General features: G+C 42.7%; 1 protein-coding gene across 3 annotated transcripts in view; it reads right to left on the reverse strand.

The window, feature by feature from the left end:
• Positions 1–12120, reverse strand: part of mid2 (midline 2) — a 111031-nt gene that overhangs the window by 19132 nt on the left and 79779 nt on the right. For all 3 annotated transcript variants that reach the window (XM_053878302.1, XM_053878303.1, XM_053878300.1), the window contains 4 exons: positions 8622–8729; positions 4690–4838; positions 3018–3145; positions 1914–2057 (listed from right to left, as the gene is read on the reverse strand). In XM_053878302.1, coding sequence (XP_053734277.1) covers positions 1914–2057; positions 3018–3145; positions 4690–4838; positions 8622–8729 — 529 coding nt within the window. The remainder of the gene's footprint in view (positions 1–1913; positions 2058–3017; positions 3146–4689; positions 4839–8621; positions 8730–12120) is intronic.

The following is a 12120-nucleotide window of genomic DNA, read 5'->3' on the forward strand; positions in this document are numbered from 1 at the left end:
TGCATATATGAATATACAACGTAGAATACTGAGGTCACTAATCTGAGTAAAACATTTATTTATTTCTTTGTTTACACACTTTCACGACGTCACGACTAGTCGACTTGTGAACCCGTCAGTGTGAAAGACTACAGTCGACTATTACACTAGCTGTTGCAGCCATACAGGGATCAGAGTGTTTCCCATGTTTACACACATTCTGGCTTCAGTGTACAATATAAAGTTTGGCAATAATTCATTTTTATTTTTGGCACCAAGGAAGCTGCTTTGACGCTCTACTCTCAGCTAAATTCTCACCATTTAAAATTGGCATCAGTACTGGCCCCAAGATCATCCACTCACAAATATTGTTTTTATCCTCTGCACATTCCACGTCGGCTGTTTTGTAAATAAAGTATGAAGGTGAAAATGATTGGAGCAGAACAAGAAGGCAAATGTTTCTTGCTAAAAGATGAGTATAACAATATTTGGGCTGTTTCTGTGCCAATGTGGCCCTTGCTGGATTATCTGATCTCTTAGAAGATGATCCTGTAACATAATCCACACAGTCTGAGGAGTGTTAAGAGTGATACTGTCCCGATCATCAGCTCAGAGAACAGAGGGTCCCATCAATCACACATGGTAACTGTGTGCTGGCGACTGATAGAAATAAGTCTCGCTTCCTTCGTCCGCCATCCTCTCCTGGTCCTTCCTTTAGGTGTCCCAGCAGCTAGCATGACTTTCACCTTTGTATGGAGAGTGGCAGTTGTGCTATTGTGATTAATTCTGAATTTGTCTTTCAGGATGTCTCCATTAAAATAACACCCCACACCACCAGCATCCCGTCCACTTCCAAGATGTGTTTCGCATTTTGTTCCACTGATGTTTTGTGATGCGCGATCACAAAAGATGATGAAAATGGATGTGTGCAGTGTGTTGACAACCACAAGTTAGCATGGTTGGAATAACTTTTTTTTAAAGGTGCGAAACTCTTTTTAATACTCCAGAGATCAACAGTGATCTAGTCATCTCCAGTGGCTGATTCTATATTCAGCAGCTCTGCCTGCACTCACAAGGTTCACCACAACACTGCAACCCTGTTCACCGGCAGAGCGAAAGTGAGCAGGATGCTCTTGTGGGACCATTTAGCCACTTGGAGAGTTGGAGGAAACGCAATGGTAAAAACTCAAGTGGCACTGCCAGTTAAATGGATCTCGGTTTCGACTGTGAATCTCTGAGGAGCCTGTGGCAGTACGCGCTGGAATATCTGAGTCACTTAGTCTCTCGCACTGAAAAGGATCCTGATGTTTCCAAAGTCTGGGCCACTTGAGCTGCATTTTCAGGTGGAAAAAATGTCAACGTAAACGGAGAGAGAGAGAATGAGCAGAGTGGAGCGAAGAAAGAGGGAGTCTACGCTCGAGTGACCACCATTAAGTGCATTAATCATTTCATCCTTGTGTCACTGAGCAGTGATTTTCACCTCCCCATACATGGCTATTATCTACTCCGATTTCACCCGCTCCACCTTTGCTCTCCTCCATTGTCAACTGTCTACGCCTTCACTTCCAGGCGGACGGATAATCAGGCTGAAGTCATGCAACCCTCTTCGCTCATCAGGGCCTGTTTGCACAGGTGGACGACCGGTTGGTTCTTAAAGCTCTGAAGACTTTTAATGGCACCATGATCAGAGGAAGATCTGCGAAGGAACGCGAACCTCAAATGTGAGAAAGGTTTAGCTTGGCTCAGAAAGGTCCACAGGAGTGGATCGGAACCTCACTTGGGACTGAGAAACTATACATGGCTCCACCGTGCATAACCAACACTAGAAATATTCCATGCTATTGGCTCCCAACATGAGCTCAGAGTTGAAGTTTTACATGTTTGCCAACTGGGAGGCAGACCCAGGATAATGAAGTGTGAGTCACAATACTTACTGATGAAATTGGTCTGGCCAGTGTAAATGGTGTACTGCAGTTCGTAAGAGGTGACGCTGAACTCGTCCTCGGACGTCCAGTGCACAGTGATGGTGTCATGTGAGGCCGTGCACAGCTCGTCTCGTATTGATGGAGGATTAGGAGCTACATGGGGAGAACACAGCCACGTTATTCATAATGTAAACAAAGAGCATGGGCAATGCTGATCACTGCGTAAGAGAAGCCATGTTGACAAGCTGTTCTGCACTTCAACACAGTGGTATGAAATACTGGGGCTGTGGTCTGTGTCTCTCTATTGGAGAGATGATCACAGTAAAATCAACTGCGAGGGAAAACCACTTTTGTCGTTGTTTGTTGGCAAGGCATAGTGTGGATGCTAAAAAAAGGCTCAAATCGAGGGGAAACAGTGAGAAATGGTGATCTGACAGCACAGCGATTGGCACAGGCTTTAAATACTAAAACAAACTGACTTCAAGTGCCAGTGACACCGACATCAACCAAAACTGATAATAATAATTAGATAGAAGAAATACTCGCATTGTTGCATTGCATGTGCAAAACCAAAATTTTGATTCCATGTACTATCATCAAACACATTGTGATACTGACATGGTTCACATCAGTTGGTCAAACAGAGTCGCCATCTCAGTACATCACTGAAGGAACCAAACACTCGTGCGCTGCGCAGTGAAGCGCTGGAAGTAGCAGTAACATCAGTGAATAATGAGGGAATTATCAATGGTTTTTGAGGAAGAAGAGCAGCTTCATGTAAACCAAAGACTTAGTTTGATTCTGTCTCAGACTCTTCAACACTTGGTAGGTTTAACATTCAAGTTTCAACTTTCATCAGAAATATGACTGTGACTTGTTCAATAAACAATTGCAATAAATGTTTTTAAAGCTTAAATAGATGCAGTGAACTATTAACGTCATATAACAAATTTAAATCAGCATCAAATATTTTATATAAATACATGCATATATTGAATATATATTCGACAAAATTGGGGCAGTCGATTTAAAAGCAATACATGAATGAACAATGCCACATTTCAACTGCGTAAATAATCAAACCCCCCAAAAATAAAAGCCCAACAGTCTCACCTGTTAAGTAATCCAGTCCTTCCAGGATCTTCTTCTCCCGGGAAAAGTCCAGGGCAAAGTTGTCAAACGCTTCATTCAGGTTGACATCTGGAATGAGAACCTGCGAGGAGGCCGTTGCCATGGCAACCCTGGCGAGAATTCCAATGAGAGAAATGTCAGGGAGAGTAATCATGGGAAGACGGTGAAAAGAACGGCGAACGAAAGGCTCATCTTATGTCTCAAAGTCTCGGTTTCAAAAGGACGTTGTGTTTACGACCGACGGCCTGTACAGACAGACAACATCTTCTGCTGCAACCTATGAGGGCTTTTACGTATGAGGTGATGGAAAAGGTAATGGATTGAAGCACGAAAATAGGGCACCTGGTGAGCTTGTGGAAAGTTCACCATGAAGGATCAGTCAAGCGTTTGTGTCAGGAGCCAGGAGGAACCACAGAGCTGGCAGGGCGACACAGCAGGAGAGTTTTCTGCCACAGCAAAAACTTCTCAGTCTTTCCCAACTATTACCCTAAAACTATTTGTAGTGGTTGCTTTGAGCAGTAGGAGAGAAGCGGTTATTACCTTGGCTGAAGGAGGTAAACGAACAACGGATGAGAATTGTTCAATCTATTGGTACCTTATCTTTCGGCAATAGTGTCCCAGTAAACAGGGCTGTCAGAGGCAGTCCAGAGCCACACTGTTCCCAGGTCTGATCTGATGTGTCTTGGCATTAATATTTTCACTCTCCTTCAAAACCTGTTATCATGACACCAGTCTTTTGTAACCTGGTCCTCCGGTCCTGCAGTAATATCATGATGAACACTGACAGAATAACAATGACAGAATTCCTTTGTGTTCTGTTGCTGCGGAGAAAAAAAAGACTGTTTTCTTCTTCCAAAATATACTTGGCTCTCACCATATACTGTTAGTAAGGGACCTTTTCGGCATTTTGTGGCATGAGCTCATGACATGCGGCCCACCCTGCTCGCACGGGTGCTTACAAATACCATTGCTCACACGGTGCCAGCACTGATTTTGTTTGCTCATTGTTCTTTTCTTCCCTTGCGTGGTGCTAAAATGTAAACCTTGGGTTTAGGGTGAACCTGGGCCCCTGAACTTGTGTGGACATTCTACAGGCACCATGTTTTCCTACCATCCATAAACATACGGACGCCACATCAAACTGCCTGCGAGTGTGAGTGGGTTTGTGACCGTCTGTATGTGCACAGTGATGGATTGCTGACCTTTCCAGAGTCTCCGCCTCCAAACCAAAGTGGCGGGTACCGGTACCAAACCCCAGCGAAGCAAGAAATATGTGTCAAAGAACGAAGTACTCAATGGTGGCAGTCAGGAAGCACTATTCAAATTGGATGATGTTGGCTCTGCAGCAGAAGCTGACGTTTTGGCAGTGCTACTACCATTTCCTGAAGCCCATCCCAGCTTCATAGGGGGAGAGGCAGAGGACACCAGTTGCTTACAGGACACACAACACACAATTTAGAACATTAACCTCCATGGTTTTGGACCGTGGCAGGAAACCAGCAATCATTATTGAGGAAATCTCTTTTGAGACCAAGGATGGAGGACAGTTTTCATGTGGAATATTTGGTTGAAAAAAATTAAATAAATAAAAGAAAGGGTTTATTTCAAAGTCATCCAACTCACTGGGCGACTCGCTAGAACGCCAATCACTCACCGCTCAGCGACGTTCCGAGCCGTCTGGAGAAAGCGGGCGTGGTCGTTCTCTTTCAGACTCTGCTCGGCTTGTGTGATGAGGGCGCTGGAGCGTTCCAGACATTGGCGGCAATTCGCAATCTGCTGGGCCAATTTCCGAAGCTTCATCACCTGGAAGACAAACAGCAGCGGGTCAACGTTCAGTGTTACATTTCTAGTTCAAGTATCGGCCCTGCTGTGGAGTGATGTCCCTACATGAAAGGTGGTGAATCTTACAAATATCCCTTTACACAGTACATATTAAAGTTAACAGCTCTCTGTTCCATTTGAAAATTACTTTTACAACTTCCTAAGCACGCAACAGCTTTATTCAGAGGCTTTTCCATGTATAGTGAAACCATCCTTCCACAATTTGGAAACAGCTTTTACGCCCCAGCTATAAGTTGTAATCAGTTTGACGCCCACGTGAGGTGAAGTCGAGTTCAATTCCTGCAACGATAGATAAATGATGAGAAGAGTTTTTCAGACAGAATGTGTCCCAGATAAGAACTTTTGTTCCGGTTCTTTCCGGAAATGAAGGAACAAAACTCCCAGCTCTATTTATAAAATGTTTACATTACAGCACCGCAGTTTTTTTTTTTAGTAATATGTAAGATATTCTTTAAAAAATGGTGGACGAATTCCAAGCAAATTTAAAGATTTAATTCTCTCTTTTTAAATGGCACAATCTGATCGAACCTACATTTTACAGTCAGATATCACCACAGGAAGTTATTAATTTGTTTCTCCAAATCTGATGGTATCTTACATCGTTCCTTCTTGATATAAAGCAGCTTGTTTTGTCCAAAGCAGCAATTTTCTCTGGTAATCACCCAACTGAACAAATCCACTTAGTCAATTAAAAGCCATGTGAGCATCCGGAGCAGCTTAAACAGAACTCTAGTCAAACAGAACAACGTCAAACTGTTCTGAAATGTCACCTAAAGTCATGTAAAGTGAGTGTAGTGCAGCATGCAAAATATTACCTGTTGACAATAACAACTTTTAAAATTCACCAGCAGACAACTGTCACGGATGTTTTCCTAATCCATGAACTTTATTTGACTTATTTCCAGGGCCCCAGTTCAAGACAGAATAGCTAAGAAAAGAAGAAAATCCGCATAACAAAGTAGCAGCTGAGACACATACTGTATGGGCCCCAGATCACACCTTACCACGGTCTGTATTACTTTATACTGTGACCAATGTCCTTGAATCCTTCTCATGATTATTTATTTTTGCTCGAGCATTACTATTCTCTGACATTAACAATTTAAATAAACATTTCAAATGAGGTCAGGTTTGTTGTTTAATCAGGTTTCAGAAGCATCACAATTTGCAACAGGATTTAATGAAGGTCACCAAAACCCATATTGCATTAACCAAAACACAGATGGTGATTTTTGCATTTACACAAATCATACGGGTCATGAGACACTCAGACGTGAACCAGACAGACAAACGCTCGAATGAATTCCTTCAACAATGTGTAGCTAACTGTTCTGGCCCAGTTGCCTCTGACGGAAGAGTCGTGTTTAATGAACTGAAAGAGAAGTTTTTCCTCGCACAGTCGAGCAGCTGTGGACACAGATGTTTCCGAGTGAAAAACATTCCAAATCTAACCACATTAAATGCCAATTAGTGAGCTAATAAGTTATTGAGAAGTTTGAACAAAAATGTTCTTTGCTGAAATGAGATTTGCTAAATCTGAGGTGGGCGATTAAATTTCCTTAAGGGCCACATTAGAAACGGTTGTGAGGGGCCAACATGCCAAAAGAAAGACAGTGATGACTACAAAAAATCTGTCAAAATATATACTTAAGCAACAATGACAATATGATGATAAGAAGATTAAATGTAATGTAATGTAAGTGTAAACATGACATGAAACCTATTAAAATATTTCATTTTATATGCACTTAATTTGAATATAAATCAATTATGGCCACATATGGCCCCCGGGCCACACTTTGCCCAGGTGTGTGCTAAATCACCAGAGAATACATTTTTCAGCAACAGTCTAGCCCGGATGATCAGCTGCAGCTCTTCAAGTGAAAGAAGCATTTTGTGAGAGTCTTGAAACAAAGTGAGCAGAGCGGCAGCCATCTTTCACATCTTGCTTGATTGAGCTTTCCACAGGTGAATACATCAGTGAAGAGAATGATGAGAAGAAGCCACGGACACTCACAAGGCGACTCCTGTGTGGGCAGACCGAGAATGACGGAGCAGTTCAGGATATAAACAGAGCAGCGCCAGAGCGAAGGCCACTTCGACTGCTCTCACGCTGATTGCAGCTGAGGGATTATCTCACTCTAATGCAGCCACTTCCATTTCTCTGAGGTGTTTGCTCTGTCAGTCGAAACAACAGCAGTCGACGTACGTGCCGCTTTTGTTTACCTAAAACAATCGATGACAAACTCTTTTTTTTGCTTGTAATGACAAAAAATGCGTCAGATTTTAAGAGAGGCCTGTGCTGAAACAGCTTGCTTGGTTTGACAGTATGACATGGAACAGAGGAGAACTGGGGGATTTACACCCTGAAATTGAGTAAATGTAGCAAAAATACTTGCAAAACTGGTTGGTGTGGGTGGCAACTTTCACTGAGGCTGGCGGCGTCTGTTTGTAGCATTAGCCACCAAGCTAGCAACAGCAAAAGGCTCTGAGATTTCATGACTACATCTATTTGAAATAATTTGCTTTGTTGTAATAGTGCACTGTGATATTGTTTCATATTGCTGAGTAGAAATTGTTCTCATGTTTAAATATTGTTACTACATTACATTGGTGGAGTGATTCTTGGTGTATAGCATAGCATCCAGGTGGCTTTACATCATACGGAGACACAAAATAAAGGACATCTAACTGAATTCATATATATAAATATTTGTTGTAATGTGAATAAAATGCTTAAATAGCATATTTAAATCAATAATAACAACTAATTATGATTAATAATATATTACATTACTCAACTCAAGTATTATTTGAAGAGAAGTTAAGTAAGTTGGACCGATATATAATATTAAATTATATGCTCAAGAGAGACTTCACTCTTGGTGCTGAGGCAAATATGAATCAAGAGCCCAAACCCAGGTTCAGTTATTTAGCATTCGCCCGGCCGGGGTTTTCAAGGTGCTTCTTCATGACTGGCCTCTCGCGGTGTCGTCTGCATTTCACAGCTCTGCCCTCCGCTAGACTCCCTTTCACTGACCCAGACTCTCCAGAGAACAAGCTGCAATCAGTGCTGATGCACTCACTTGCTCTCCTATTCACACACACTCTCACGGCAGCGTGCGCACATGTTTGGTCCCTGGGCTGAGAAATCTTTCATCTCTCTGCGAAGCTCTTTTCCTGCCCTGGAGGATCTTCCGAGAGCACTTAAAACCTTCACCTCTGGGAGATTTGGAGCTAGTCTCTGTGTCTAGAAAGCTCCGGGGGGACTTACCACCCACATACCTGCGCACAGACTCGCAGATGTCTGGACAGAAAGCTGTGGCCTCCCTCAGCTGTAGTATTAAGCTCAGACAGGTGAGTTGTTATCTCTGACTCTCTCCAGTTTTATTTTTAGTTTCTCACGGCGTCGGTCTAGCCTATCGCTCTGGATACAAACAAGCTCATGCTACATCTTCCTGCAGCATGAATACAAGTCTGTTTATCGCCTCCTTGACAGATTCAAAGTCCAACTTATTGCTAGCAGGTAGTTCGCGCCACACAACGGTTCAGCATCACTGCACTGCATATACCGTAACTTTCACTTGATCTTCTGTGACAACTCTCTTTCCCCCCTTTTCACCAACGATTACACAGTCAAATGAACCTTGCGGAGAGTAAAGTTGTGAAGAGCAAAATGAAAATGAAGTCTCTTGTCCCTCCCCCTTCCTCGAGGAGGTTTTACTTATGAAGTGTATTTTTTACCTTTGACTCTTTGATTTTTACAGCGATGACTTGCTTCCTCTGACGGATGATCTCCACCAGCTCATCGCACTCCTCCACCAGCTTGGCTTCATGCATCGCAGTGTTCACCTGGTGGGAAGAGACAGGAATGAAAAATCGTGTTTTTTTTTTTTTTTTTTTATAAAATTTAACATCAATATTGGGAATGTGCGATGACTTATCGTACGTGATTTCACACTAAAAACCCCCACGATGATAATGCACTGTAACCCAAGCAATAAATGTGATTTGCGGAAGTTGGTGAGAGAAGCCAACGGTGTAATGGCGATGCGCAGCGTTGCCCATGCAAGACAAGAATAATCAATCAATAAAGACATTGAAAAGATTCTGAGTTGGAGTTGGTTTTATTAGTACAAACCACGGCTCTGTCCAGATGAGTTTTCAGACGTGGTCGGCAATTCAGTGTTGACTCCAATCAAAGCTTCAAGTGCGCACACGCTGTGCCGCCTTCTTATTTGTTGCTAGAGCATAACAGCGCCTCTACAGTCCTGGCATATGTACTACATAGTTCTGAACCGTTTCCAGTGAATCCGTGTGGACGGCGGGAACAGCTTCGTTTATACGGAGCGCTTTATAGAAACCAACGCGGAAAATGTTTCTATAGAAAAATGTGCGGTTCCCTGTGGATGTAGCCGTATTTTTTTTCCATTTTTTTTAAATTACACAAACTTTAGCAAACCCCACCTACCAACATAAAATATCCATTCACATCAGCCGTGTGCGACTTTGACTGACAAGATACACATGGTTCATGATATAATTACACTTCCACCAAACTCATGAGAGTAATGTGGACATTAATGTTACATGAGACCTCAACTAAATTAAACATGATCTATTACCATCTGGCCACTACGTTAACTGTGTTCAGCTGTTTACTGATATTCCAGTTGAACACCTCTAGCTTGACTTTCAATGTAGTGAACACAGCTATCAGAAACCACATGATCCTTCCGATGAGGAAAAGAGAGAGATATATGCAGCAATTTCCACCAAGAGTGGATGTATGGTTTGTAGCAAAGGCAAAATATTAAAGACATAAAAAACTGTTTCAAGTACCTCACTTCAAGTCAGTGATCAAATCAGGTCCCACTTCTCTTTAGCAGACCTCTATTATTTGCTATGTTAGAGCCGGAGCAAGGAGTCACCAAGCACGCTCTCCACCAACTTCCATTTCAGAGGCCGATTTCAATCTCATTATCCCAAGGCACACAATGAACTCCACAGCCTCAACTTCCCCTGCTTGCAGCTCTGCAGGCCCAGCTAGTGCATCCTCTGCGACATGAGCGCTGACAGAGCAGTTCACACTTAAACTGTAATCCTAAATTGAAGATCATAAACTGCATCAACAGTGGAACAGTGAGGATGAAAACCAAGACGCTACCAATCTGGAGAGTGTGACGCAGAGATGGGATTAGAAAACCACTAAAATAACCTTCAACAGAAATACCAATAAGTAAATAAAACAATGTGAAGTCAGTTTTAGAATGAACAAATAGAAATAAATTCGCAAAAATACAATAGGAGCAACTTCATTCATTCCTTCAGTTTCTATAGTAAAACCGTGATCATAATTTGGGCACAGATAAAAGAAAACCCAGGAGCATCATCTCAAATTCTGTCACTAGCGCAGAACAAAATACAGAGGACTTTTTTTAAAAGCACGACTTCAAAGGTCAGTTTGCAAAAGCATATCAAGGAATATAGAGACACAGAAAACGAAACGCTTGTGTGAGTGAAGTTGTCAAAAAACTTTCCAAACTAGCACGGAAAAGTGCCACTGTTGCTGTTACCAAGTGGAAACTGGAAGCACCCACAGAGACAAGACCTCGATATAATGCGTGTGAGATGATTCCACCAGAGACTCATCCAAAGAGGACAACTCCAGCTAATACATCACACAGAGTTTCTCCAAAGCTTGCAGAGGAGACGAACTCAGCGGGAGCCAGAGGGAATCAACGGGCTTTGTGTTGTGAAGACTGAGCATCTCTGGGACATTTTTATGTGCAATTAAACAATGACTCTTAAGCTAATGAACATCGACGGCTCCACAATGACGCCATAAATCTTCAAAGAGATCATTCTGCCGTCATCCCAAGATACTCGGAGGTTACGGTTTTCTGTCACAACACAGACTCAATCAAGTGAGTCACTGCGACATTTAAGTTCCACTCATCACTAACAAACGCCATTACAACTTGCTGATCCACTTAAGCCTCATTATTGACACGCACGGCAAAACAAGTGAACACACACACTAATACACAATAGGCTGTTGTGTGCAGGTTAGTCATTAAGCATCCTCTGTGAGATAATTACAGAGAAAATACTCCACATCACGGAGTCACTTGAATGGTGTTGCCCTTCTGCCTTGCGCGACTGAAGACCAACCATGCGGTCGTCCTTGGATCTCCTCTCACACACTTATCCACAAGCTGTTCCAGAATCACGCAGCCATGTGTTGACAGCTGATGGCTCTGCGTAAACAACCTTAACTCACACATGACTTGGCTCTATATCTTCTTTTTCTTCTCTCCTGGAGAGGTCGCTACAGCAGATCACCTTGCTCCATCTGACCCTGTCCTCTGCATCCTCTTCTCTCAAACCTACAAACCTCATGTTCTCCTTCACCACAATCTCCTCTTTGACCTTCCTCTCCACCTTCTGCCTGGCAGATCCAACCTCAACATCTTCCAACCAATGTACTGGCTCTCTCTCCTCTGTACATGTCCTATCCATCTCCATCTAGCCTCTCTTTGTCTCCTAAACACCTGAGCACATGTGCTGTCCCTCTGATTCTATCATCATCCTGCTCACTCCCAGAGAGAAGCTCAGCATCTTCATCTCTGCTACCTCCAGCTCTGCCTCCTGTCTTCTCCTCGGTGCCACTGTTTCCAAACCATACAACATTGATGGGCTCACCACCCGTCTGGACACTTTCCCTTTCATCCTTGCCGACACCCTTTTGTCACACATCACCTGCTCTGTATAACAGAGCCATAACCTCACAGATTATCCAACACCTATTGTAAGGCTCTTAGCAACTGAGTGCCACAATTAAAATATGAAAATAAACTTGGCATGAGAGACAACTCAGGTTGCAAAAAAGCAGTACATTCCTGAGAGAGGAATTAAGAGGAAAGGAAATTCACAATTTTTGTTTTGTTTTTTTTTAGTTTGACTTGAATTTCACTTGTATCATTTCCTCCTTACATCCTTTATCATCACCTCAGCTGCTGACTATTGCGATTTGTTAAGAAATAAATCACTTATTTTGCTCAAGTCAGGAACAATTACTTTTAAAATTTCTAACACAATTTCTCCTAAAGTTGTCCACTGGCGTGAACTATAAGCCTTGGTAAACCAAGTGCTGTGGATGGTGGTAAATGACTTTAACCTTTAATAAAAACTAAAGTGTGTCGTGGCTCGGCCCCATGACATCCTCCTAGTGGGAGATGGC

This window comes from Synchiropus splendidus, chromosome 11, assembly GCF_027744825.2.
Source record: "Synchiropus splendidus isolate RoL2022-P1 chromosome 11, RoL_Sspl_1.0, whole genome shotgun sequence".
Taxonomy (NCBI): Eukaryota; Metazoa; Chordata; class Actinopteri; order Syngnathiformes; family Callionymidae; genus Synchiropus; species Synchiropus splendidus.